We start from the raw sequence: 26,630 nt of genomic DNA, 5'->3' as shown, positions 1-26,630 counted from the left end.
AAAGCTCTCTGCCCAAGCCCCTGAGTACTACCTTTCCAGCTCTCATCCCTGGGGGACTAGCACTGCCCTGGGGAAGGAGACTGGTGGGAACCAACAGGAAATGCTACAGCTGAGGCTCCCAGCCCATGAGCTGGCCAGTGTTGAGCTTCTGTGATGGGTCAGGTTTCCACGGCCACAGAACACAGACTGGGAATCAGGAACCTTGCTTCTATAGGCGTAGTGAAATGGAAAGGAGTGTTTCCAAGTGAGTCATGGTGTCTGATTGGCAGGCCCATCCAGGAAGAACAGTGAGATTACCAGTGAGAGTAGAGTGAAAGACACAGCCACACCTTTGACTCCACAGCAGGACACCAGGGGTCCGTTTTTGTTCTACCTAACAATTGTATTGAATTTGTGGTGCCCTACCTGTCAGCAGCTCTGTATGGACCCTGCTGGTCTTTGGTAGATTGTTTTCCTGGCTCCTCCCAGGAGGCCTTAAGTCCTCTCCATGATTACTCCTGTAAAAGTATCTGGCTTCACCCTTAGGCCCAGTGAGGGCCGTATCAGACCACTTCTCTGACAGGGGGAGAAGATGGAACAATCAAGGAATCATTTTTGCCTGTATAGTGAATCAGCTTATCAACTATGACTTGATCAATAAGGCAAAGGAGATCCAAATTAATAGTCTCCACAGCCCCCGCCAAAAGCTGGAGGAAGTGTACTTTAGAAGGAAGATATAGCCTTTAGTATAAAACCTAATAGACAGGGACATCACCCCTGAACCCAAGAGCATAACATGAATTAAGACCCTTGGTTTGCAGAACATCTTGATCTGGATCAAACTGAAAAGGAACTATCTCAGTTTCTCACTATATGAAAAGCTGATATGAGGCTGGGCACAGTAGCTCACACCTGTAATCCCAGCACTTTGGGAGACTGGGGCAGGAGGATCACTTGAGCCCGGGAGTTCTAGACCTGGGCAACATGGTAAGACCCCATCTCTACAAAATAAGTAAATAAATAAATATTAGAACAACTGGGATGAAATTTTTTAAAAACAGAAAAAAATTAGCTGGCGTATGGTGCACATCTGTAGTCCCAGCTACTCTGGAGGCTGAGGTGGGAGGATTGCTGGGAGGTTGAGACTGTAGTGAGCTGATTTTGTGCCACTGCACACCAGCCAGGGAGACAGAGTGAGACCCTGTCTCAAAAATAAATAAATAAACAACTAAATAAATAAAATGCTAATATGAGCTGGAGAGGCAAGAGGAATAGAAGGTAAAACAACAACGAGGGAAATACACTTTATAAGTGCAATCGGTTAAATATTAAATATTTGGGAACAGTGATCTCTGAACTGCTTGGGTAAAATTTGCCCTGCCTGGTGGCCTTAAGCACTCCTGCAGGTGGGGCCAGGCATCCTAGTTCTACCAGGCCTCTTGCTGCTGCCGTAGATGAGCCCCAGACTCGGCCTTGCATTTTGTATTGGATAATGACCATGTGTGCCCAGATGTTCTCAGTGAGTAGAGTGGGTCAAGGAGTAAACTATATCAGAGACCGTTGGATAATCATGCCAAGCAGACTGGGGGGTTCCAGCGTTTGGGGTACTGGAATGCTTTCTTCTCCTGGGACCAGCTGAACTGGCTCTGTAGTTGCCAGGAGAGCAGTGTGCTCTAACACTTAGGCTAGTCCATTCCCACAGGAAAACTAGAAGAGTTACAAGTAAAGAGTATAAAAGCCCAAGATATTTCTTTAGTCTTTGTATTTAACTCTATGCCATCATTTTTTTGTTTGTTTTTTTTTTTGTTTTGTTTTGTTTTGTTTTGTTTTTTAAAACAGGTTCTCACTCCTGTCGCCCAGGCTGGAGTGCAGTGGTGTGATTATGGTTCACTGCAGCCCTGACTTCCCAGGCTTAAATGATCCTCCCACCTCAGCCTCCCGAGTGACTGGGATTACAGGTGCATGCCACCACATCTGTCTAATTTTTTCTATTTTTTTTTGTAGAGACAGGGTCTCCCTATGTTGCCCAGGCTTGTCTTGAAGTCCTGGGCTCAAGCGATCTACCTGCCTTGGCCTCCCAAAGTGCTAGGATTATTGCTACTTTCCAATATTTCTACTACAGACTACAGGAAGTCCATTTTTCAATGCCAAATGCAGAAGAAAAAGTTGTATGGATGCCCTTTCTGCCAATCATCCCAGGTTTAGGAGAGAAGAATGATGAGGTCATGTTCATGGAACTTGACGAGGGATGAGCCTCTTTATTTGTCCAGTGCTTGGATACACAAATCAATGCAACGAAAGAGACCTCGCCTGTGAAGAGCTAAGAAATGAGTGTGGGCAGAATCATGAGAAGAAAATAAAAGGGTTGCTGAGCAACTCTTCTGATAGTTCTTGTACTTTTGAATGTTTCACTCACAACATATAAAATAACCTATTATGTCAGAGCCTGGCAAGAAGGAATTCTCTCCAACTCTTTGACTAATCATTCCCTAGAACAGGAGGTGGCCTGCAGAAGAACAAAACCAGAAAAGTTAGGTGGTTGCCTCTGAGGTATGGGATAGAGTTGGAGGGGCGGAGCAGCCCCTTTACTGTCAACCCTTCTGAGCTCTGCTGGATGGTGAGGGAAATTATCTATGCATATTTATGCGGTCCTCTCCCCACTCTGCCCTGGCCTAGCTCAGCTCTGGGTCTCACTCAGCAGGTCCCAGTGGGTGTGCCGGGCCTCAGAGACAGTTTCCTCAGGAAACAGGCCACCAAGAAGCCCAGGGATGTGCTGAGGTCCTACAGCTGGATGGGCGCAGCCGGGACACCTGAGGTCCTCTAGCTGTTGGTCTTTCCCTGGGGTCTCCACCCCAATCTATCCAGCTTCCCAACTCCCCAGCCTGTGACTTTTCAACTTTTCAGGGGCTGGGATCCTTACTGGGGGCTGGGATCCTTGCTGGCCATGCCTCCTTGAGGGGAGGAGCAGGGGAGAAGCCCGGAGTATCCTGGCCTGGAGGAGGGGAGCAGTGTGTCAGAACAGGCCCGATGAGACCCGGGACAGCAATGACACCTGCCAGCCTGCTGCTGCTGGACTCCCTGCCAGGGACTTCCTAAGTAGGAGCACATTGACTCCTCATAGGTTCTATTACCCACCCCCAGTTGAGGCAGCAAGTTAACTTTGACAGTCAGGAGTAGAGACCTTTGGGCTCCAAGCTCAAGATCCACCGCAAGACACACAGCCCATTAAATCCTTGTTGTAGAGATTAGGGCCAACAACGATGTTGGTTATAAGCTGCAATGTCGGGAATGTTTCGAAGCAAGCATGGTTGCTGCTGGACGTGTTGTGCTCCTGGCTTCCCTCTGGATGCCAACAGAAACAAGGGTGAGAGTTAACGACAGTAGGAGAGGAGGGAAGGCGGGACTGGAGAAAGGAGGGGAAGTGGGTAGCACAGGGCAAAGTGGAAAAGCAGGTGGTGTCCTTTTTTCCTTCACTGGGGCTTGGTGAAGATCCCTTCGAGGACAGCTCTGGGCCCATCCCTGCGGTGGCCACCCACAGAGACAGCAGTCCTGCTCAGAGACAACATTTAGTTTTCTTTTCTTTTCTTTTCTTTTTTTTGAGGTAGAGTCTCGCTCTGTCGCCCAGCCTGGAGCTCAGTGGCGCGATCTCTGCTCACTACAGCCTCTAGCTCTCAGGTTCAAGCAATTCTCCTGCCTCAGCCTCCCGAGTAGCTAGGACTACAGGCACCTGCCACCATGCTTGGCTAATTTTTGTATTTTTAGTAGAGAGGGGGTTTCACCATGTTGGCCAGGCTGGTCTCAAACTCCTGGCCTCAAGTGATGTGACCGCCTTGGCCTCCCAAAGTGCTGGGAGTACAGGCGTGAGGCACCGCGTCCACCCCCACCCCCCCGCCTTTTTTTTAAAGGTAGAGTCTTGCTTTGTGGCTAGTTCTCAATCAAGGTAACACATGGGCTTTCAACAGTGTGTGGAACACTGCTAGAATAATGAAATTATGAGAACACTGTTACTGTGTGATCCCCTGTTGGAAAATGAATAACATAAAATAATATACATTTAGGGAAAAAAAAGCGGAGAGAAAAGGCTGGGCACAGTGGCTCATGCCTGTAATCCCAGCACTTTGGGAGGCCGAGGTGGGTGGATCACCTGAGGTCGGGAGTTCGAGACCAGCCTGACCAACATGGAGAAACCCCATCTTTACTAAAAATACAAAATTAACCAGGCTTGGTGGTACATGCCTGTAATCCCAGCTACTTGGGAGGCTGAGGCAGGAGAATCGCTTGAACCTGGGAGGTAGAGGTTGTGGTGAGCCAAGGTCGCACTACTGTACTCCAGCCTGGGCAGCAAGAGTGAAATTCCATCTCAAAAAAAAAAAAATAAATAAAGGAGAAAAATGCCACAAACTCAATAGTGGTCATCCCTGGGGGCTCAGATTCTGGGGATTTAAACTTCCCTCATTCTGTATATTTCTCTAATGTTTAAATGTTTATTGATGCACTTGTAATGCTTTGGTAATTCAAATGACAGATGAAGAAAAAATGTTTTCAAAGAGAGGGCGTATCCATCCACCATCCTCTCCAACCTTCCAAAACAACCAGGATGTGCCAGTACTAGGAAGTATTTATGCATCATGAAGGATTTTGTCCTGAGTGCATACCATTAATTATTAAAGAGATGTTATCAATCCCATCAGATGAGTTTAATGTTTAGTTTGAGGACTGAAAAACTAAAGCGTTCAGTCCTTCACTTTGCACGCTGTTGGCTTAGGCATTCATTTAACAAAGATGAAATGAAGGGGAAATGGTGTGATTTGGTTTTTTCTTGACAGACCTGAAACACTTTTACTGTTTCTGACAGCTACACTGCTTTCCTCATTTTCCAGCATAGGAAAATTGGTTGCTGTTATAATAAATCCCTATTAGGTGAGAAAGGGAGATAGAGCAAGATGCAAAATGAAAGATAAAATGCAAAAAGCTAACAGCCTGGCTGGGGAAAGGAGGCCACAAGAGGCAAGGAGGGGGAGGGAAATAATCACATATGTGGCTTCCTGGAAGAGGTGACCCTAGTAGGCCTGAAGAAGTCAGTTTGGGAACTGGGGAGGTGGCAGAGGAGGGCATCTCTGCTGGAGAAGCAGCAGCCAGTGGGCAGGAGTTGCAGGGAGCCAGGTTGCAAGTGGGCCTGCTTCCTGTATCCCTGGCCTCTGGGGAGGCACTGGGCAGAACTGGGTGGCAGGCCCAACCTACTCCGACCCTGGACTCTGCCCAGGAATTTCTGCTGAAGTGACAAGGCAAGCCAAAGCAAAAGCAGATTGGATCCAGCTTGTCCCCACAGAGACGTGCTCTTCTCTCTCTCTGAGAGCGACCTGTTAACCGCAAATACGTGAGTAGAAATAGGACCCTGCCTCTGTGTGCGCCGCTATGCGTCTGTGTGATCTGGGGCATTTCCAGGCTCTGCCTGTGTGTGTGCATGCACATGCACGGGTCTCTGAGTATGTCAGCCTAACTGGGCTTGCATTTGGATGGAGTAGGGCATCCCCCAAGGGGAGAAAAAGGAGTGGGAACAAGAGAAGGGAGAGAGGAGGTGTTAGTTAGCACACTTATTTACAGATGAATTTAAGCCTATGAACTGAGCTTCAGCAAAAAATGAACTATATTGATTTTTGCAATGGAAAAGTCCAGGGGTAGGATTGGTTTCAGGTATAGTTGGATCCAGGGACTGGAATGATGCCTTTAAGGATGTTGCACCTCCATCTTTCAGAGATGGAAAACTAGAATACAATGAAGACCTCGCTTAATGGTAATAGTTTTAACCCATTGTAGGGAGTGATGAAAGCTAGGTCCTCTCTTCAGAAAAATACCTGTATCAGATACATATGCATGCTGTATATAATTCCTTACTTTCCTTCTCTATGAAGTGGGCAGAATTTGCTGTTTCTGCCTGGAACTCCCAGAGTTCACAAGGACTTGTCTCTCACAGGTTCAGATGTGGGTGCAGGCTGGGGTGGCGGTTCATGCCTGTAATCCCAACACTTTGGGAGGCTAAGGTGGGAGGACTACTTGAGCCCAGGAGTTGGAGACCAGCCTGGGCAACGTAGGGAGACCCAGTCTCCAGAAAAAGGAAGGGGTACCTCCTCCATGTGCTGGGAAGCCAAGGCTGTAGTCCCAGTCACGAGGAGGGGTGAGCTCTGGGATGGCATAGGTGGCCCCCCGGCAGGGCTCTGGCTGTGCCAGGCATCTGCTCCCCTGACTCAGCCCTCTCCCACTTGCCCAGGCCCCTAACCTGGGCCCGGCCTGGCCTCCCTCTCAGCGCTGGGCCTCACTGATTTGTCTTTCAGCTGGAAGGTCTGGAACATGGAGAACGACCCCTCAAGACGAAGACAGTCCATCTCTCTCACACCTGTGGCCAAGGGTCTGGAGAACACGGGGGCTGATTTCTTGGAAAGCCTGGTCTGTACCCTTCCCCATCAGTCATCCTGACCCCTCAGCCTCTTTGACTTGAGTCTGGCTGCCGAGGGGTGAGGCTTTTGCTCACCACCTTCCCTCACACCCCATTCTTCTGCCTCCTTCTCACCTCCTTGCTCACACAGTTAGGAACCTCCCAGTGTGTTGGCCTCCTCAACACAAGGCAGCCCCCTTTATTTCACTCATTATACACTGACTGAGCATGTACTGTGTGCACTATAGTCTGAAAGTCCTAGTCTGAAAGGGCAGGGCAGGCCCCAATGAGGAAGTGATACTTGAGCTGTGACCTACAGAGTGAGAATAAAAACCAGATGACGGGGGAGGGGGGTCTCTAAGGAAATCTCAGCCTTCAAGGAGCCTTGTCCTTGCTTTCAAGTGGCCAGGTCATGTCGAGGCACACCACCCAGAACTTGGAGCCTAGTAGGACACCCTGCACCCTCCCAGCCTCCTCTGACAAAGCCCCCTCCCCTTCACTGCCCTTGTCTCTTGGGGAGGTCCTTTCATGCTGTCATCTGCAAGAATGCCCACCCCCCACCCAAAACAACTCCACAGACTCGGGGGTGCATGGTGCCCTGAGGTCATGCGTTGAGGTAGCCCTGCCTGGGGCCTCCCTTACAGGCCTCCTCTCAGTCCCTTCCAGTCACAGCTGGGCCACAGGTGTCTGTCCCTGCGCAGACCACGAGCTTGCTGAGGGCAGGATGTGTGTGGCAGAGTCCTCTGCACACAGTAGGTGCTCAGTGCCTGCCTTGCAGAATTCAGTTCAGTAGCCTTCTAATTCCTCCCTGTGCCCCAGCCCAGTCCCCTCCTCAGCCAGGGTCTCACCGTGGTCCCCGACCCCTGGCTGTAAGTTCCTGTGGGCGGGTAAGGGGCAGGCTGCCCTGACAGCCCCCTGCTGGCTGTAGGAGGAAGGCCAGCTCCCTGGGAACGACTTGAGCCCCACAGAGATCAGGAGCAACTGGAGCGAGGCGGCGCCGAAGCCCTTCTCCAGATGGTAGGTGATCTCTGGAGAGACAAGGGTGGGCCTGGGTGGAGGCTGCTTGGGAACAGGATGGGGAGCCGGGCCTCCTGGCGGATGGGAGTTGTGGGGACGTGAACCTTTGTTGAAGGAAGGAATAAAGGCGCTTTAGCCAACATGCACAAGCACATTAGACTCAAGGGTGAGCCAAATCATGGGCTCCCCACCTGCTTTTGAGCAGCTCAAATGAAATCCCATCAGGAACCCCAGTATATGCCGTGGGGCCTGCCCTGAACCAACTAGGCCTCCCTCTCAACCTCCCCTTCTGCCTTCTCCCCCCATTCAGTCTCTGGGGTACCTTGGGGAGTCCCAAGACTCCGGTTAAAAATCCTGAACTGGGCAAGGCCCCTGATTTTACACAGGGAGGTGGAAGCCCAGAGAGGAGAAGGGACCAGCCTGGGTGGCATAGGCAGCAAGTGTCTGAGGTGAGCCTAGAACTCTGCCTCCTGATGTCTGGGCAGTCTGGGTCCTTGCTGGCCAGATGTGGAGCTAAGGACACCGTGATGGGTAGGGGGGTGGTGGGGGAGGGATTCCATTTCTCTGCCTGGGCAGGGGGTATGGGAAGAATGCCTCCCCAACCCTCTCAGGAGGTGGGAGGCGGGGACTGAGAGGGGGCGAGAGGCTCCTTAAAATGGCAGCTGGTGGGTGGATTCCAATTAGCATTGAGTAGGCATCTGCTCAATGCGTGTCCCACGGGCACGTGGATGAACGACAGGGAAGGGGAAGCAGCCATCCGTGTTTGTCTTTCTTGCTTGCTTGCTTTTCCTTCCTTCATTCTTTCCTTCCTTCCTTCCTCTCTTTTTTTTTTTTTTTTTTTTTGAGGCAGGTCTCACTCTGTTGCCTAGGCTGGAGTGCAGTGGCACGATCTTGGTTCAGCCCCTCCTGGGCTCAAGCGATTATCCTGCCTCAGCTTCCTGAGTAGCTGGGACTACAGATGCACGCCACCTGCCCAGCTAATTTTTGTATTTTTGGTAGAGACGGGGTTTATCACGTTGCCCAGGCTAGTCTCAAACTCCTGGGCTCAAGCGATCCACCCTCCTGGGCCTCCCAAAGTGCTGGGATTACTGGTGTGAGCCACCGCGCCCCCCAGCCACATTTCTGTATGTTGATGAGGTTCTGCCTTTTCAGTGAACTTCCTCCCGAGCCCTGGAGGCAGGGACTATCACTGGGGTAGGGGGGACCTGTGGGTGCTGCCACAGAGGCAGGGAGGCCTGAACCATTTGTTTGTTCGCCCTGAGCTGGGATTGCCCTGCAACCCTGTGAGAATGTCAAGGCAAGCTGTTGCCACTTTACCGGGGACATACCTGAGTGGAGGTGCTGAGGATCTCCCCCAGGTGGAGTCTGCTCATGCACTCATGGACCCTCCCGGTCCTGTTCCCAGGAGGAACCTGCAGCCAGCCCTGAGAACCAGAAGTTTCTGCAGGGAGCACATGCAGCTGTTTCGATGGATCAGCACAGGCCTGCTCTGCACTGGTGAGCCTGGGGCCCAGCACTACCCAGGACACGATGACTCCTGCCTCAGCTATCCATGTCTCAGGGCAGGATTATTCACTTACCCAGTCATTCAACAAATGATTGTTGAGCACCAACTCAAGGCCAGTTCCCTTGCTGGGTACTGAGGCATCCATTAAACCAGGCCAGATCTTGTTCCCAAGGCAGTCCCTCATCAGTAAGGGAGGGGGAAGAAATATTTCCACATAATGCAGCATGTCATCTGGGAGCACCAAGGAGGGATGGGGGATGGTTAGGGAGGACTTCCAGGAGGAGGTGACACTGGAGTCTCACAGGCTGAGTAGGAGTTAGCCAGGTGTAGGGGAAGGACACTAAGGAGGGCAAAGGCACTCCACACAGAGGAGTCACAGGAGCAAAGGTGAAAACTGGCAGGGTGTGGGTTTTGATAAACTTCGATGTCTGCACTCTAAGGTCTGGAGGGTAAAGTTCTAGACAAGGAGTGCCAGGGGATGGGGCTGGAGGGATAGGAAAGGGCCCAGGATGGGGAGTGGGTAGGGAGATGGGAGGATGCTCAGGGACTTGGATTTTACCCTCAAGGCCAGAGAGAGCCACTGAAGCGTTTGAACAGGGAGGCATCAAGGTGGAATTCACACTGTGGGACCCTGGAAGGAGGGCAGGAAAGATGGGGAGAAGGAGACGTTGAGGGCTGCAGTGCCTGTGTGAGAATGAAGCTGTGGAAGGTGGGCGGGGGCCATGGGAGAGGTCCTAGGGAAGCAATACCAGCTGCACTTGGGAACGACTGGATGTGCAGGACGAAGGAAACCCTGAATCAGGGCTGCCCCAGGGGCCTGCTCGGGTAATGGGAGGATGATGGTGGCTTCCACAGAGCTAGAGAACATGCGTGCAGGAGGGAGTCTTGGAAGGAAGGGGGATAATTCGGGCAGTTTGTTGGAGGTACCACTGCCAGGCCATTTGAGGGAGAGAGGAGGCTCCCCAGGCACACTTGGAGAATGAATTGAGAAGTGGGTCAAGGACAGAAGCCTGGAGACCAGCCACACAGAAGGGGTTGGCGGCAGCCAAAGGAGCAAGGGTTTCAAGGAGGGAAAGATCAGCAGCATCTCTGCAAGACCTGCAGGACAAAATGAGCCATGTCCACTGATTTTGGGACAAGGAGGCCATTGATGACTTAGGGTATAGGTGCAGAAGCTGAATTTGAGCAGATGGGAGAAGAGGCTGTGCAGACAGCAAGTGTAAATGGCTTTTGGGATCAATTTTTTTTTAATTATTATACTTTAAGTTCTAGGGTACATGTGCACAACATGCAAGTTTGTTACACATGTATACATGTGCAATGTTGGTGTGCTGCACCCGTTAACTCGTCATTCACATTACATTTACATTTCCTAATGCTATCCTTCCCCCACCGCCCACCCCATGACAGACCCCAGTGTGTGATGTTCCCTACCCTGTGTCCAAGTGTTTTCATTGTTCAGTTGCCACCTATGAGTGAGAACATGCAGTGTTTGGTTTTCTGTCCTTGCAATAGTTTGCTCAGAATGATGGTTTCCATCTTCATCCATGTCCCTACAAAGGACATGAACTCATCCTTTTTTATGGCTGCATAGTATTCCATAGTGTATATGTGCCACATTTTCTTAATCCAGTCTATCATTGATGGACATTTGGGTTGGTTCCAAGTCTTTGCTATTGTAAATAGTGCCACAATAAACATACGTGTACATGTGTCTTTATAGCAGCATGATTTGTAATCCTTTGAGTATATGCCCAGTAATGAGATGGCTGGGTCAAATGGTATTTCTAGTTCTAGATCCTTGAGGAATCGCCACACTGTCTTCCACAACGGTTGAACTAGTTCACAGTCCCACCAACAGTGTAAAAGCGTTCCTATTTCTCCAAATCCTCTCCAGCACCTGTTGTTTCCTGACTTTTTAATGATCGCCATTCTAACTGGTGTGAGATAGTATTACATTGTGGTTTTGATTTGCATTTCTCTGATGGCGAGTGATGATGAGCATTTTTTCACGTGTCTGTTGGCTGCATAAATGTCTTCTTTTGAGAAGTGTCTGTTCATATCCTTTGCCCACTTTTTGACGGGGTTTTTTGATTTTTGCTTGTAAATTTGTAAATTTCTTTGTAGATTCTGGTATTAGCCCTTTGTCAGATGGGTAGATTGTAAAAATTTTCTCCCATTCTGTAGGTTGCCTGTTCACTCTGATGGTAGTTACTTTTGCTGTGCAGAAGCTCTTTAGTTCAATTAGATCCCATTTGTCAATTTTGGCTTTTGTTGCCATTGCTTTTGGTGTTTTAGACATGAAGTCCTTGCCCATGCCTATGGCCTAAATGGTATTGCCTAGGTTTTCTTCTAGGGTTTTTATGGTTTTGGGTCTAACAGTTAAGTATTTAATCCATCTTGAATTAATTTTCATATAAGGTGTAAGGAAGGGATCCAGTTTCAGCTTTCTACATATGGCTAGCCAGTTTTCCCAGCACCATTTATTAATAAGGGAATCCTTTCCCCATTTCTTGTTTTTGCCAGGTTTGTCAAAGAACAGATGATTGTAGATGTGTGGTATTATTTCCAAGGGCTCTATTCTGTTCCATTGGTCTGTATCCCTCTTTTGGTACCAGTACCATGCTGTTTTGGTTACTGCAACCTTGTAGTATAGTTTGAAGTCAGGTAACATGATGCCTCCAGCTTTGTTCTTTTGGCTTAGGATTGTCTTGGCAATGCGGGCTCTTTTTTGGTTCCATATAAACTTTAAAGTAGTTTTTTTTCCAGTTCTGTGAAGAAAGTCATGGTAGCTTGGTGGGGATGGCATTGAATCTATAAATTACCTTGGGTAGTATGGCCATTTTCACAATATTGATTCTTCCTATCCATGAGCATGGAATGTTCTTCCATTTGTGTGTGTCCTCTTTTATTTCGTTGAGCAGTGGTTTGTAGTTCTCCTTGAAGAGGTCGTTCACATCCCTTGTAAGTTGGATTCCTAGGTATTTTATTCTCTTTGAAGCAATTGTGTATGGGAGTTCACTCATGATTTGGCTCTCTGTTTGTCTGTTATTGGTGTATAGGAATGCTTGTGATTTTTGCACATTGATTTTGTATCCTGAGACTTTGCTGAAGTTGCTTATCAGCTTAAGGAGATTTTGGGCTGAGACGATGGGGTTCTCTAAATATACAATCATGTCATCTGCAAACAGGAACAATTTGACTTCCTCTTTTCCTAATTGAATACCCTTTATTTCTTTCTCCTTCCTGATTGCCCTAGCCAGAACTTCCAACACTGTATTGAATAGGAGTGGTGAGAGAGGGCATCCCTGTCTTGTACCAGTTTTCCAAGGGAATGCTTCCAGTTTTTGCCCATTCAGTATGATATTGGCTGTGGGTTTGTCATAAATAGCTCTTATTATTTTGAGATACGTCCCATCAATACCTAGTTTATTGAGAGGTTTTTAGCATGAAGGCCTGTTGAATTTTGTCAAAGGCCTTTTCTGCATCTATTGAGATAATCATGTAGTTTTTGTCTTTGGTTCTGTTTATATGATGGATTATGTTTGTTGATTTGCATATGTTGAACCAGCCTTGCATCCCAGGGATGAAGCCAACTTGATCGTGGTGGATAAGCTTTTTGATGTGCTGCTGGATTCGGTTTGCCAGTATGTTATTGAGGATTTTTGCATCGATGTTCATCAGGGATATTGGTCTAAAATTCTCTTTTTTTTGTTGTGTCTCTGCCAGGCTTTGATATTAGGATGATGTTGGCCTCATAAAATGAATTAGGGATGATTCCCTCTTTTTCTACTGATTGGAATAGTTTCAGAAGGAATGGTACCAGCTCCTCTTTGTACCTCTGGTAGAATTCGGTTGTGAATCTGTCTGGTCCGGGACTTTTTTTGGTTGGTAGGCTATTAATTGTTGCCTCAATTTCAGAACCTGTTATTGGTCTATTCAGGGATTCAACTTCTTCCTGGTTTAGTCTTGGGAGAGTGTATGTGTCCAGGAATTTATCCATTTCTTCTAGATTTTCTAGTTTATTTGTGTAGAGGTGTTTATCATATTCTCTGATGGTAGTTTGTAGTTCTGTGGGATCGGTGGTGATATCCCCTTTATCATTTTTTATTGTGTCTATTTGATTCTTCTCTCTTTTCTTCTTTATTAAGCTTGCTAGCGGTCTATCAATTTTGTTGATCTTTTAAAAAACCAGCCTGGATTCATTGACTTTTTGAAGGGTTTTTTGTGTCTCTATCTCCTTCAGTTCTGCTCTGATCTTAGTTATTTCTTGCCTTCTGCTAGCTTTTGAATATGTTTGATCTTGCTTCTGTAGTTCTTTTCATTGTGATGTTAGGGTGTCCATTTTAGATCTTTCCTGCTTTCTCTTGTGGGCATTTAGTGCTATAAATTTCCCTCTACACACTGCTTTAAATGTGTCCCAGAGATTCTGGTATGTTGTGTCTTTGTTCTCATTGGTTTCAAAGAATATCTTTATTTCTGCTTTCATTTCTTATGTACCCAGTAGTCATTCAGGAGCAGGTTGTTCAGTTTCCATTTAGTTGGGCGGTTTTGAGTGAGTTTCTGAATCCTGAGTTCTAGTTTGATTGCACTGTGGTCTGAGAAACAGTTTGTTATAATTTCTGTTCTTTTACATTTGCTGAGGAGTGCTTTACTTCAACTATGTGGTCAATTTTGGAATGAGTGTGATGTGGTGCTGAGAAGAATATATATTCTGTTGATTTGGGGTGGTGAGTTCTGTAGATGTCTATTAGGTCCACTTGGTGCAGAGCTGAGTTCAATTCCTGGATCTCATTGTTAACTTTCTGTCTCGCTGATCTGTCTAATGTTGACAGTGGGGTGTTAAGGTCTCCCATTATTATTGTGTGGGAGTCTAAGTCTCTTTGTAGGCCTCTAAGGACTTGCTTTATGAATCTGGGTGCTCCTGTATTGGGTGCATATATATTTAGGGTAGTTAGCTCTTCTTGTTGAATTGATCCCTTTACCATTATGTAATGGCCTTGTCTCTTTTGATCTTTGTTGGTTTAAAGTCTGTTTTTATTAGAGACTAGGATTGCAACCCCTGCCTTTTTTTGTTTTCCATTTGCTCGGTAGATCTTCCTCCATTCCTTTATTTTGAGCTTGTGTGTGCCTCTGCATGTGAGATGGGTCTCTTGAATACAGTACACTGATGGGTCTTGACTCTTTATCCAATTTGCCAGTCTGTGTCTTTCAATTGGAGCATTTAGCCCATTTACATTTAGGGTTAATATTGTTATGTGTGAATTTGATCCTGTCATTATGATGTTAGCTGGTTATTTTGCCCATTCATTGAAGCAGTTTCTTCATAGCATTGATGGTCTTTACAATTTGGCATGTTTTTGCAGTGGCTGATACCAGTTGTTCCTTTCCATGTTTAGTGCTTCCTTCAGGAGCTCTTGTAAGGCGGGCCTTGTGGTGACAAAAGCTCTCAGCATTTGTTTGTCTGTAAAGGATTTTATTTCTCCTTCACTTATGAAGCTTAGTTTGGCTGGATATGAAATTCTGGTTTGAAAATTCTTTACTTTAAGAATGTTGAATATTGCCCCCCACTCTCTTCTGGCTTATAGGGTTTCTGCTGCGAGATCCACTGTTAGTCTGATGGGCTTCCCTTTGTGGGTAACCCAACCTTTCTCTCTGGCTGCCCTTAATATTTTTTCCTTCATTTCAACTTTGGTGAATCTGACAATTATGTGTCTTGGAGTTGCTCTTCTCGAGGAGTGTCTTTGTGGCATTCACTGTATTTCCTGAATTTGAAAGTTGGTCTGCCTCACTAGGTTGGGGAAGTTCTCCTGGATAAAATCCTGAAGAATGTTTTCCAACTTGGTTCCATTCTCCCTGTCACTTTTAGGTACACCAATCAGATGTAGATTTGGTCTTTTCACATAGTCCCATATTTCTTGGAGGCTTTGTTCGTTTCTTTTTACTCTTTTTTCTCTAAACTTCTCTTTTTGCTTCATTTCATTCATTTGATCTTCGATCACTAATACGCTTTCTTCTACTTGATCAAATCGGCAACTGAAGCTTGTGTATACATCACATAGTTCTTGTGCCATGGTTTTCAGCTCCATCAGGTCATTTAAGACTTCTCTACACTGTTTATTCTAGTTAGCCATTCGTCTAATCTTTTTCAAGGTTTTTAGCTTCTTTCGATGGGTTCGAACATCCTCCTTTAGCTCAGAGAAGTTTGTTATTACCAATTGTCTGAAGTCTTCTTCTCTCAAGTCATCAAAGTCATTCTCCATCCAGCTTTGTTCCATTGCTGGCAAGGAGCTGCATTCCTTTGGAGGAGGAGAAGAGGCAATCTGATTTTTAGAATTTTCAGCTTTTCTGCTCTGGTTTCTCCCCATCTTTGTGGTTTTATCTACCTTTGGTCTTTGATGATAGTGATGTACAGATGGGGTTTTGGTGTGGATGTCCTGTCTGTTTGTTAGTTTTCCTACTAGCAGTCAGGACCCTCAGCTGCAGGTCTGTTGGAGTTTGCTGGAGGTCCACTCCAGACCCTGTTTGCCTGGGTATCACCAGCAAAGGCTGCAGAACCACAAATATTGCAAAACGGCAGATGTTGCTGCCTGATCCTGCCTCTGGAAGCTTCATCTCAGAGGGGCACCCAGCCATAGGAGGTGTCAGTTGGCCCCTACTGGGAGGTGTCTCCCAGTTAGGGTACTAGGAGTCAGGGACCCACTTGAGGAGGCAGGGTGTCCATTCTCAGATCTCAAACTCTGTGCTGGGAGGACCACTACTCTCTTCAAAGCTGTCAGACGGGACGTTTAAGCCTGCAGAAGTTTCTGCTGCCTTTTGTTCAGCTATGCCCTGCCCCCAGAGGTGGAGTCTACAGAGGCAGGGAGGCCTCCTTGAGCTGTGGTGGGCACCACCCAGTTCCAGCTTCTGGACCACTTTATTTACCTACTCAAGCCTCAGCAATGGCGGACGCCCCTCCCCCAGTCTCGCTGCCGCTTTGCAGTTGGATCTCAGACTGCTGCGCTAGTAGTGAGCGAGGCTCCGTGGGTGTGGGACCCTCCAAGTCAGGCACGGGATATAATCTCCTGGTGCACCGTTTGCTAAGGCCGTTGGAAAAGCACAGTATTAGGGTGGGAGTGTGCCTATTTTCCAGGTACCCTCTGTCATGGCTTCCCTTTGCTAGGGAACGGAATTCCCTGACCCCTTGCACTTCCTGGGCGAGGCGATGCCCCGCCCTGCTAAGTGGGCTGCACCAACTGACTGACAAGCCCCAGTGAGATGAACCCGGTACCTCCGTTGGAAATGCAGAAATCACCCGTCTATTGCATCCCTCATGCTGGGAGCTGCAGACTGCAGCTGTTCCTACTCAGCCATCTTGGAACCAACCTTTTTTTTTTTTTTTTTTTTGAGATGGAGTCTTGCTCTGTCGCCCAGGTTGGAGTGCAGTGGTGCTATCTCGGCTCACTGCAACCTCGGCCTTCCGGGTTCACACCATTCTCCTGCCTCAGCCTCCCGAGTAGCTGGGACTACAGGCACCTGCCACCACGCCCGGCTAATTTTTTTATTTTTAGTAGAGACAGGGTTTCACCGTGTTAGCCAGGATGATCTTGATCTCCTGACCTCGTGATCCGCCTGCCTCAGCCTCCCAAAGTGCTGGGATTACAGGCGTGAGCCACTGCGCCCAGCCTTGATCAATTTTTATGAGGTCAGGTGGGGAGGATGAATGGGCAGCATGTGACCAAGTGTCAAGGATGGGCATGAGTTTGGGGCGGGAGACACTTTGTGTGTAGGAGCTGAGGTGGGGAGTTTGTAGAAGGAACGTGAAGGAATGGGAGATGAAGAGATGACCGATGGAGCAAGGTCCCCTGGCACAGAATAGAAGAGCTCCCCACCCCATGGGGAGGGGTGGGTCTTTTCAGGAGCAAGTTCACCTCATCCTGACAGGTTGGAATTAAAGAGGGGCCAGGCATGGCAGGTGGTTCATGCCTGTAATCCCAGCACTTCAGAAGGCTGCAGTGGGAGGATTGTTTGAGCCCCGGAGTTCGAGACCAGCCTGGGCCACACAGCAAGACCCAACCTCTACAAAAAATTTTTTAAATAAAAATAAATTTTGAAAAAAGAAAAAGGAGGATGGGTACAGATGCAGAGTTCATTATAGGTGCTCTGGAGGGGAGAGACAGTGAGAGAGGTGACAGCAATGACCTGGTCTGCTTGGTGAACTTTAAAGTAGGGTCATCTGCTGAGATGGGGTGCGTCCATGTCCCTCACAGCTTCCTCACAGCTTCCTCCTAGAGATGGTGATGTCCACCTTTGGCAGGGTCTGAAGCCAGGACTGTCTCTGTTTACTTGGCTGCCTCCTTCATTCAGATCCAATTTGTTTCTCTTGAAGAACAATTGAATTCTCTCCAGTAGAGAATGAAAATTATCCCTCTCATCCTATTTCCACGTTTGCCATGGCTTTCAGGAATGCAAACTGAATCATTAAATGATCCCTTGCAATGGTGAGCAGTGACTTTCTCTGTCTCTGGGTGACTTTGATTTCTCTGGCTTTTCAATATCTTTATTACATCATCTCTTTCCTGGGGAGGCTGTTCACAGACGTTCTGGGAATAGCTGTGATAGAGAAATGAAGCTCATATTCTCAGGACTTGGCTCCTGATCTGTGACAGTGGCTTGCTCACCTCAGGTAGGCCTTCTCCATGGGTACAGCGACAGCCCTGGCACCAGACTAACAAGGATGGCCTTGGTGTCCCCAGTCTTAGAAGAAGGGGCTGCCTCTTGCTGGCTGTTCCAGTCAAAGTCCCCGGGAGGTCTTCAAGGAGCTTAGCTCAGGTCCTGCCCGTCCCCAAACCAATCCCTGTGAATGGATCCTAGATGAATAAAATACTTCCAAAAGTACTACTCTTCTTGTGCCCTGCCTGGAGGACTCCTCCACCCTGGCCCCTCTCCCTAAGTCCCTGTCCTGGTCTGCCCAGACTCCCCCAGCCTTCCTGGCCCGCCTCAACCACAAAGCACAGGACCTGAGGTGCACAGACCTTCTTGGCCTCCTAGCCCCATGCCCTCCCTGTGTGAGGCACTCATCTTGGCTGGCCTCAGAGGCCTCGCTCTCCAAGTGGGCATCACTGTAGACCCCACCTTGTAGGGGTCTTGTGAGGATTCATTGTGAAAGTGCACCTGAAGTGCTAAGCTCACCTCCTGGCGACCACGGATCCTCTCCCTGGCCAGGTCCCCCTCCCCTGAACCCCCATGGCCAGTACCAGCAGCCCCAGCAGCACTCTGTGGGGCTCCACCTGTGTGTCTCAATGCCACCGTTCAGGTAGGAACTCCGGCCCACCAGCTTCCATGTGAGAGAAAGGTCATTTTATTTTTTATAACTCAACTTATCTTCTCCCTCAATCTTATCATTCCAGTGAGTGATGGGAACTCAATTTCTGCCCAGTTGGAATCTCCCTTCATCCCTTTCTCTGGGGGTCACCAGGGTGGGCTTATATATTATTACTCCTCAAGTGCCTCCTGACTTGTCCACTTCTCCAGCTGGTCCTGGGTCCTCCATCCTTGCAGGTGACCACGGCGACGCCCTCTTCCCCATGGTGGGCTCATTCTGGTCTCCCACCTCTCTCCTCTTCAGGCCTCTCATGGAGACCACTTCTGCTGTTTTGGTGCCTGCAGAGTCTCACTGGCTTGCCATGCACCGCGTGGGCATTCCTCTCTCTGCAGTCCTGGGACCTCCCTGGGGCTCCACCAGGAAGCCAGGCACAAGGCCTTGCCAGGCTCAGGCGCTTTCTCTGTGATACCATTGTCCTTGTTATTGCCTGGTAGCAGAACGGTTGGGTAGAACTTACCTTTATTCGTGATGTTTCATATCACATTTTTTATCCATGGTTAAGCGTCCTTTCCATTCTTTGAGGATCCTGGATTCTGAAATTCAAAAGCCAGGGAGAGGCCAGGCACAATGGCTTACACTTGTAATCGCAGCACTTTGGGAGGCTGAGATGGGCGGATCACTTGAGCCCAGGAGTTCAACACCAGCCTGGGCAACATGATGAAACCCTGTCTCTACCAAAAATACAAAAATTAGCCAGCCTTGGTGGTGGGTACCTGTAATCCCAGCTACTCGAGAGGCTAAGGCAGAAGCATTGCTTCGACCCAGGAGGCGGAGGTTGCAGTCAGCCGAGACAGCACCACTGTGCTCCAGCCTGGGCAACAAAGTGAGACCCTGTCTCAAAAAAAAAAAAAAAAAAATCTAGGGAGAGACATCGCCCCCTCAGCTATCCATTCTCATGCGCCTTTCTGAGGCATAAGCATGTACTGGCTGAGTGGCTCAAAGGAGAGAAGGGCAAAAGGGGAAAGGAAACTCCAGGAAGCACGGTCATTGATGAATATTTCAGAACACAGTCCCAGCACACATATGTGAACTCCTTCATGGAGTAGCTGATGGGCTCGTCTCCTTCCTCCACGGGGCCTAGCATGGCGCTGGACCACAGCAGATCCTCCACTGATGCCCAGCACCTCTTGCTGTTTGGCTTCACGGCCTCCTTACACATCTCCCTCACATTTGGTAAGCACTTTACAGTTGATAAGGCCCTTTCACAACGCCTTCTGCCAGTAACTCCTAACTGCTTTTGACACAGTAGTGATGGTTGTTTTCATTTCCAGATGAGGAAATAGGCTCAGTGAGGTTGGGTGAGTTCCCTGCCCTCCACGATCTGGGTGGAGTAAGGTGGAGTCCATGGGCGGGGCTGCAGGGGCCTGAAGAGGTGGTGTCCTGGCCGTTGACCCCTCCTCTCTCTCGTCCCCCAGCGTTCGCTGCCTTCCTGCTGGTGGCCTGCCTCCTGGATTTCCAGAGGGCCCTGGCTCTGTTTGTCCTCACTTGTGTGGTCCTCACGTTCCTGGGCCACCGCCTGCTGAAATGGCTTCTGGGACCAAAGCTAAGGAGGTTTCTCAAGCCTCAGGGCCATCCTCGCCTGCTGCTCTGGTTTAAGAGGTGAGTGAGCTCACAGCCTTGAGGCAGGGCAAGGGAGGGCCCGTGAGCTGAGGGGTTGGCTCCAGGGTTATGGCCAGGGCTGGAGGAGGAGGAATGCTCTGTGTCATGGAGAACTCTCCAGGGCCCCAGGGCAGGAACTGGTGGGTGACTTCAAACATAGCAGCATCTTTGTGGTGTTTCACCAGTTCTTAGTCCCAGTTATAGCAGGTGAACATGGTGGATGAAAACTGAACTCAACAGTTTCCTCCATTCAGGGATCCCAGCTCCTGGAGCAAGGAGGGCCCAAATCAGTACCTCCATGAGATCACCTGGGCAGTGTGAGACAAAAAGCCGCAGGGACCATCCCTGGAGTGGGATTCAGCAGGCTCAATTGGGGTCAAGGTGCTGGTATTTTTCATTAGCCTCCAGGGAATTCTGATGTAGCCAGCAGAGTCTTATGTGTTTTGTAAGCCAAGGTTCCCAAAAAAAATTGGCTGGGGGAAAAAAAACGGTTTCTATGGCTTAAAAAAAGAAATCTGAAGACCACCAATCTATTTCAGTACTCTATTCTGTTGATGAAGAAGCTGGTGTCCAAAGATATCCAAAGACTAAGTCAGGGGGATGCAGGGGTACAGGGGTGACTCTCAGTTTCCCAAAGTGAGATCTGCATACCACAGCAAAATGATTTGAGCCAGTCTGTGGATGAACACATTTAAAATTTTATTTATAAGTACATTTACTGTTACGTTTGACTTCTCTTTATTAAATACATCTGTGATTTATTTTTACAATGGTTTTCTATGACAAGTCATTGATAATGGTTTTCTACTTGAGGGACTGATACGAAGTTTCCTTTAAAAAAATGCATGCAGATAAACTGGACTTCATAAAAACTAAAAACTTTTTGATGCAACGCACACTATCAAAAAAGTGAAAAGACAACTCACGAAATGAGAGAAAAGATGTACAAATCATATGTCTGCATAAAGAAACTGTATGCAGAATTACAACTCAACCATAAAAAGACAACCCATTTGAAGAATAAAAAGACAACCCATTTGAAGATTTTTGCTATAGCCAAAAATCACATGAAAATGTGCTCAACATCAGTAGCCATCATGGAAATGCAAAGCAAAGCCACAAAAAGATACCACTTCATATTCAGTCAGATGGCCATAATCAATAAGATAGATGATAACAAGTGTTGACAAAGATGTGGAGAAATTGAAACCCTGAGACACTGCTGGCAGAAATGCAAAACAGTGCAGTTGCTTTAGAAAATGGCTGACCGGGCATGGTGGCTCATGCCTATAATTGCAGCACTTTGGGAGGCCAAGGCGGGAGGATCGCGAGATCAGGAGTTCGAGACCAGCCTGGCCAACATGGTGAAACCCTGTCTCTACTAAAAATCCAAAAATTAGCCAGGCATGGTGGTGGGCGCCTATAATCCCAGCTACTTGGGAGGCTGAGGCAGGAGAATTGCTTGAAACCAAAAGGCAGAGGTTGCAGTGAGTCGAGATCGTACCATTGCACTCCAGCCTGGGCAACAAGAGCAACCTTTTTTTTTTTTTTTTTTTTCTTTTTCGTTTAACAAAAAAAAAAAAAAAAAAAGAAAGAAAGAAAGAAAAAAGAAAATGGTTAGGCAGTTCCTCAAAATGTTAAACATGGACTTATCATATGACCCAGAAATTCTACTCCTAGGTATATACCTAAGAGAAATGAAAATATATGTCCACATAAAAACTTGTGCACAAATCTTCATATAGCATTAATCATAATAGCCAAAAAGTGAAAACCACACATATGTTCATCAACTGGAAAATGGATAAAAAAAATCTATATATCCATACAATAGAATATTATTTGGCCATGAAAAGGAATGTAGTATTGATAAATACTACAATAATGATAAACCTTGAGAACATCATGCTCAGTGAAAGAAGCCAGTTTTAAAGAACCATATACTGCATGATTCCATTTATGTGAAATGTCCAGAATGGGCAAATCTGTGGAGACAGAGAGTTGATTAGTGATTGCTAGGGTGGATGGGAAAAGGAGGTGGTGACTGCCAGTGGTTTGGGGTTTCTCTTTGGGCTGATGAAAATATCCTAGGATTATGATAATGGTTGCACAAATCTCTAACTATACTAAAAACCATTAAACCATACACTTTTGGCCAGGCATGGTGGCTCAAGCCTGTAATCCCAGCACTTTGGGAGGCTGAGGCAGGTGGATCATGAGGTCAGGAGATCAAGACCATCCTGGCTAACACAGTGAAACCCTGTCTCTACTAAAAATACAAAAAAAAAAAAAAAAAAAGCTGGGTGTGGTGGTACGCACCTGTAATCCCAGCTACTCAGGAGGCAGAGGCAGGAGAATCGCTTGAACCTGGGAAGCGGAGGTTGCTGTGAGCTGAGATTGCACCACTGCACTCCAGCCTGGGTGACAGAGTGAGACTCTGTCTCAAAAAAAGAAAAAAAAAAAAAAACAACCAAACCAACCAAACAAACAAAAATACACTTTAAAAAATTGCTGCATAATAGTATTAAGTTGGTGCAAAAGTAATTGTGGTTTTGCCATTATGCAATAAATTTTGCACCAACCTAATAAATGTGCATAGTTTCAGGGTACATGTGATAATTTAATACATTCATATAATTTGTAAAGATCAAATCAGTGTACTTGGGATATCCATCAAATTAAATATTTGTCTTTCTTTATATTAGAACTATTCAAATTCTCCTAGCTATTTTGAAATATGCAATATATTGTACATATTGTACACTGTAGCCACCTTACTCATCTATCTGTCACTAGGTCTTATTTCTTCTCTCAAACTATATATTTGTACCCATTAATCAACTTCTTGTCATCCCACCTCCCTCCTCCCCTACAGAGTCTCTGGTAACTACCAAACTACTGTCTATCTTCATAAGATCTACTTTTTAAGTTCCCACATATGAGTGAGAACATGCAATATTTGTCTTTCTGTGCTTGGCTTATTTCACTTAACATAATGATCTCCAATTCTGTCCATGTTGCTGCTAGTAACAGGATTTCATAGTTTTTTTATGGCTGAATGATATTCCATTGTGTATATATACCACATTTTCTTTATCCATTCATCTGTTGATGGGCACCTAGGTTGATTCCATATTTTGGCTGTTGTCAATCATGCTGCAATAAACATGGAGTGCAGATGTCTTTTCAATATATTGATTTCCTTTTTTCCTTTTTTTTTTTTTCGCGCATATACCCAGTAGAGGAATTACTGAATCATATGGCACTTCTATTTTTAGTTTTGTGAGGAACTTCTATCCTTGAACCATACACTGTAAATAGGCAAATTGTATGGCATGTAAATTTTGTCTCAATAAAGCTGTTAAAAAATACATGCATTTGGCTGGGCACGGTGGCTCACGCCTGTAATCCCAGCACTTTGGGAGGCTGAGGCAGGCAGATCACGAGGTCAGGAGATCGAGACCATCCTGGTCAACACAGTGAAACCCCATCTCTACTAAAAATACAAAAAAAATTAGCCGGGCATGGTGGCGGGCGCCTGTAGTCCCAGCTACTCTGGAGGCTGAGGCAGGAGAATGGCGTGAACCTGGGAGGTGGAGCTTGCAGTGAGCCAAGATAGCACTACTGCACTCCAGCCTGGGTGACAGAGCAAGATTCCATCTCAAAAAAAAAAAAAAAAAAAAAAAAACTGCATGCATTTGATTTTGGCTCCCAGTTAAGATGGAGTAACAGAGACCAGGTTTATCCTCCCAGTTGAAACAGCTAAAAAACTGGAACAAATACATGAGACAAGAGCTCTTTGATGTTGGACATCAGTCAATAAAGAACACTGATCCTTGAGAATTAGGAAACAAATGAGGTTAGCCCTGTGTTCTCCCCAGCTGACTGCCTGGAGAGCGTTTCCAGACCACAGCACAGGGAAGGAAAACTGAGGTGGGACACCAGCAGATCCCCTAAGTTGAAGAGACAGAGCTGGAAATCTAGGGAAGCCAAGGCAGGCAGGGTTCACATTGCAGAGCACAGAGACACAGCTGAGAGATCACAGAGCAAAGTCCAGAGCTATGCAGAGAATCCCCTTTGAACATGCAGTTGAGTTCTGCTCAGAGAATACAGATGAGGAAACTACCCTAGTACTAGGAAAGAACCACCCAAAAGGAGAAGAGGGAATCATACCTGGAATCACACAGGGCCAGGAATAGTGTCTATTCCCGACAGTCAGGTGAAAAAAACCTCATAATCCACAGGGCATTGTTTAGCGTAGTAAGAAGGTTTTGGCTCAGTAGCAGAGAAAAAAAAAATCAACTCTAGAATAAATGCTTCTCAGGCCCTGCCTAACATCTTAAAGACAAAACCTGAAAAAATTCAAACAGAGCATCAGTTAACCACAGCACAACTTCAATTGAATATACACAGTTGAAGTCTCCAGAGGGGAAGGAGGGCAGAAAAAAAATATTTGAAGAAATTATGTCCAAAAAAAATCCAAATAGGATGACAATTGGACACCCAAAGATTCAAGAAACTTCATGAACCCCCAGCACAAGAAACATGAAGACTATACCGAGGTAATAATCAAATTACTTAAGATCAGTGATAAAACCTTAACAACAACTAGAGAAAAAAGACATGTGCAGAGGAGCAGAAAGATGGATACTAGCAGACTTCTTGTCAAAAATGAGTGAGAAAATAGTGGAATAGTCAACAACAACAATAGTAAATACCCAAAAGGCTGTCAACCTACAATTCTTTACCAGTGAAATGTATTTCAAAAGAGAAGAGGAAATAAGAATTCTTTCAGTCATACAAAAGCTGAAATAATTTTTCAGACATAAAAAGCAGACTTATGCTACAAGAAATGCCGAAGGAGTGGCACACACCTGTAGTCCCAGCTAGTCAGGAGGCTGAGAAAGGAGGATCGCTTGAGCCTGGGAGACATAGGCTGCAGTGAGCCAGGATCATGCCACTGACTCCAGCCTGGACGATAGAGGGAGATGCTACGAAAAAAAGAAAAGAAAAGAAAAAAGAAAAAAAAAGAAAAGAGAGAAAGAGAGAGAAGCCAGTGTTGTGGCTCATGCCTATAATCCCAGCAATTTAGGAGGCCAAGTTGAACAGATCACTTAAGCTCAGGAGTCCAAGACCAGCCTGAGCAATATGTTGAAACTCTGTCTCTAATAAAAATACAAAAAAAAAAAAAAAAATAGCCAGGCATGGTGGCATGCACCTGTAGTATCAGCTATTACACTTGGTTGGCTGAGGCACAAGACTTGCTTGAACTTGGGAGGTGGAGGTTGCAGTGAACTGAGATCACACCACTGCACTCCAGCCTGGGAGACACTGTATCAAAAAAAAAAAAAAAAAAAAGGAAAAAAGAAAGAAAGAAATGTTAAAGGAAATTCTTTGAAGAGAAGGAAAATGCTACTAGACAGAAACCTGGTTCTACAAAAAGAAATGGGGTCAGGTGTGGTGGCTAATGCTTCAGCACTTTGTGAGGCTGAGGTAGGAGGACTGCTTGAGCCCAGGAGTTTGAGACCAGCCTGGGTAACATAATGAGACCCCATCTCTACGAAAAAATAGATAAATAGCCAGGTATGGTGGTGTGCACCTGTGATCCCAGCTACTTGAGAGGCTAAGGTAAGAGAATCGCTTGTGCACAGAAGGTCGAGGCTGCAGTGAGCTATGCACAATATACCTATATGCCACTGCACTCCAGCCTGGGCAACAAAACAGACTCTGTCTCAAAAAAGACAGACAGAAAGGGAAGGGGAAGGGAAAAGGGAAGGGGAAGGGTGAAAGGCAAGGAAGGAAGGAAGGAAAAAGTTGATTAAAATTTAATCAACTTAGGCCAGGTGTGTTGGCTCACGCCTGTAATCCCAGCACTTTGGGAGGCTGAGGCAGGCAGATCACGAGGTCAAGAGATTGGGAGTAGCCTCACCAACATGGTGAAACCCCGTCTCTACTAAAAATACAAAAATTAGCTGACTGGGCATAGTGGCATGCACCTGTAGTCCCAGCTACTCAGGTGGCTGAGGCAGGAGAATCGCTTGAACATGGGAGACAGAGCCACAGCGCCTGGCCTTGTCATAAATCTCTAATAAGAAAAATAACCCAATTTAAAAATGAGCTCAAGGCCAAGCATGGTGGCTCACGCCTATAACCCTAGCACTTTAGGAGGCCAAGGTGGGCGGATCCCCTGAGGTCAGGAGTTCAAGACCAGTCTGGCCAACATGGTGAAACCCTGTCTCTACTAAAAATACAAACATTAGCCAGGCATGGTAAGAGGCACCTGTAGTCCCAGCTACTCAGGAGACTGAGGCAGGAGAATTGCTTGAACCCAGGAGGTGGAAGTTGTAGTGAGCCAAGATCTCGTGCCACTGCACTCCAGCCTGTGTGACAGAGCAATACGCCATCTCAAAAACAAACAAACAAACAAACAAAAAACACTAAAAGGCTCAAGATATGAACAGACATTTAAAGAATATGCCTAAGTGGCAAATAAGTACATGGTAAGATGCTCAACATCATTTATCAGTAGAGAAATGCAAGTTAAAAACAAAAAGAGATACTACCATATACTGAGTAGAATGGGTAGAATTCAAAAGACTAACCATACCAAGTGTTGGCAAGGATATAGAGGAACTGAATTTTTTATACTGCTGGTGGGAATATAAAATTGTGCAATTGCTGTAGAAAACAGATTGGCAGTTTCCAGGCCTATCATATAATCTACCTATTTT

The 26,630-nt window shown here is 46.7% G+C and overlaps 1 protein-coding gene across 2 annotated transcripts in view; it reads left to right on the top strand.

Annotated features, from left to right (window-relative positions):
* The first annotated feature begins 5,242 nt into the window (after nucleotides 1-5,242).
* SLC28A1 (solute carrier family 28 member 1) overlaps nucleotides 5,243-26,630 on the top strand; it is a 106,652-nt gene continuing 85,264 nt past the window's right edge. Inside the window, exons 1-5 of one of the 2 annotated variants that reach the window (XM_023187165.2) lie at nucleotides 5,243-5,356; nucleotides 6,312-6,423; nucleotides 7,341-7,429; nucleotides 8,835-8,926; nucleotides 19,716-19,899. In XM_023187165.2, the coding sequence (XP_023042933.1) occupies nucleotides 6,328-6,423; nucleotides 7,341-7,429; nucleotides 8,835-8,926; nucleotides 19,716-19,899 (461 nt within the window). In that variant the 5' untranslated portion in view covers nucleotides 5,243-5,356; nucleotides 6,312-6,327. Of the gene's footprint in view, nucleotides 5,357-6,311; nucleotides 6,424-7,340; nucleotides 7,430-8,834; nucleotides 8,927-19,715; nucleotides 19,900-20,153; nucleotides 20,603-26,630 lie in introns of those variants that run through there. The other variant, XM_023187166.1, reaches the window with a different exon arrangement.

Source organism: Piliocolobus tephrosceles, chromosome 6, assembly GCF_002776525.5.
Source record: "Piliocolobus tephrosceles isolate RC106 chromosome 6, ASM277652v3, whole genome shotgun sequence".
NCBI lineage: Eukaryota > Metazoa > Chordata > Mammalia > Primates > Cercopithecidae > Piliocolobus > Piliocolobus tephrosceles.
Note: the sequence above shows the minus strand (reverse complement) of the source record. Positions and strands in the feature narration are given on the sequence as shown.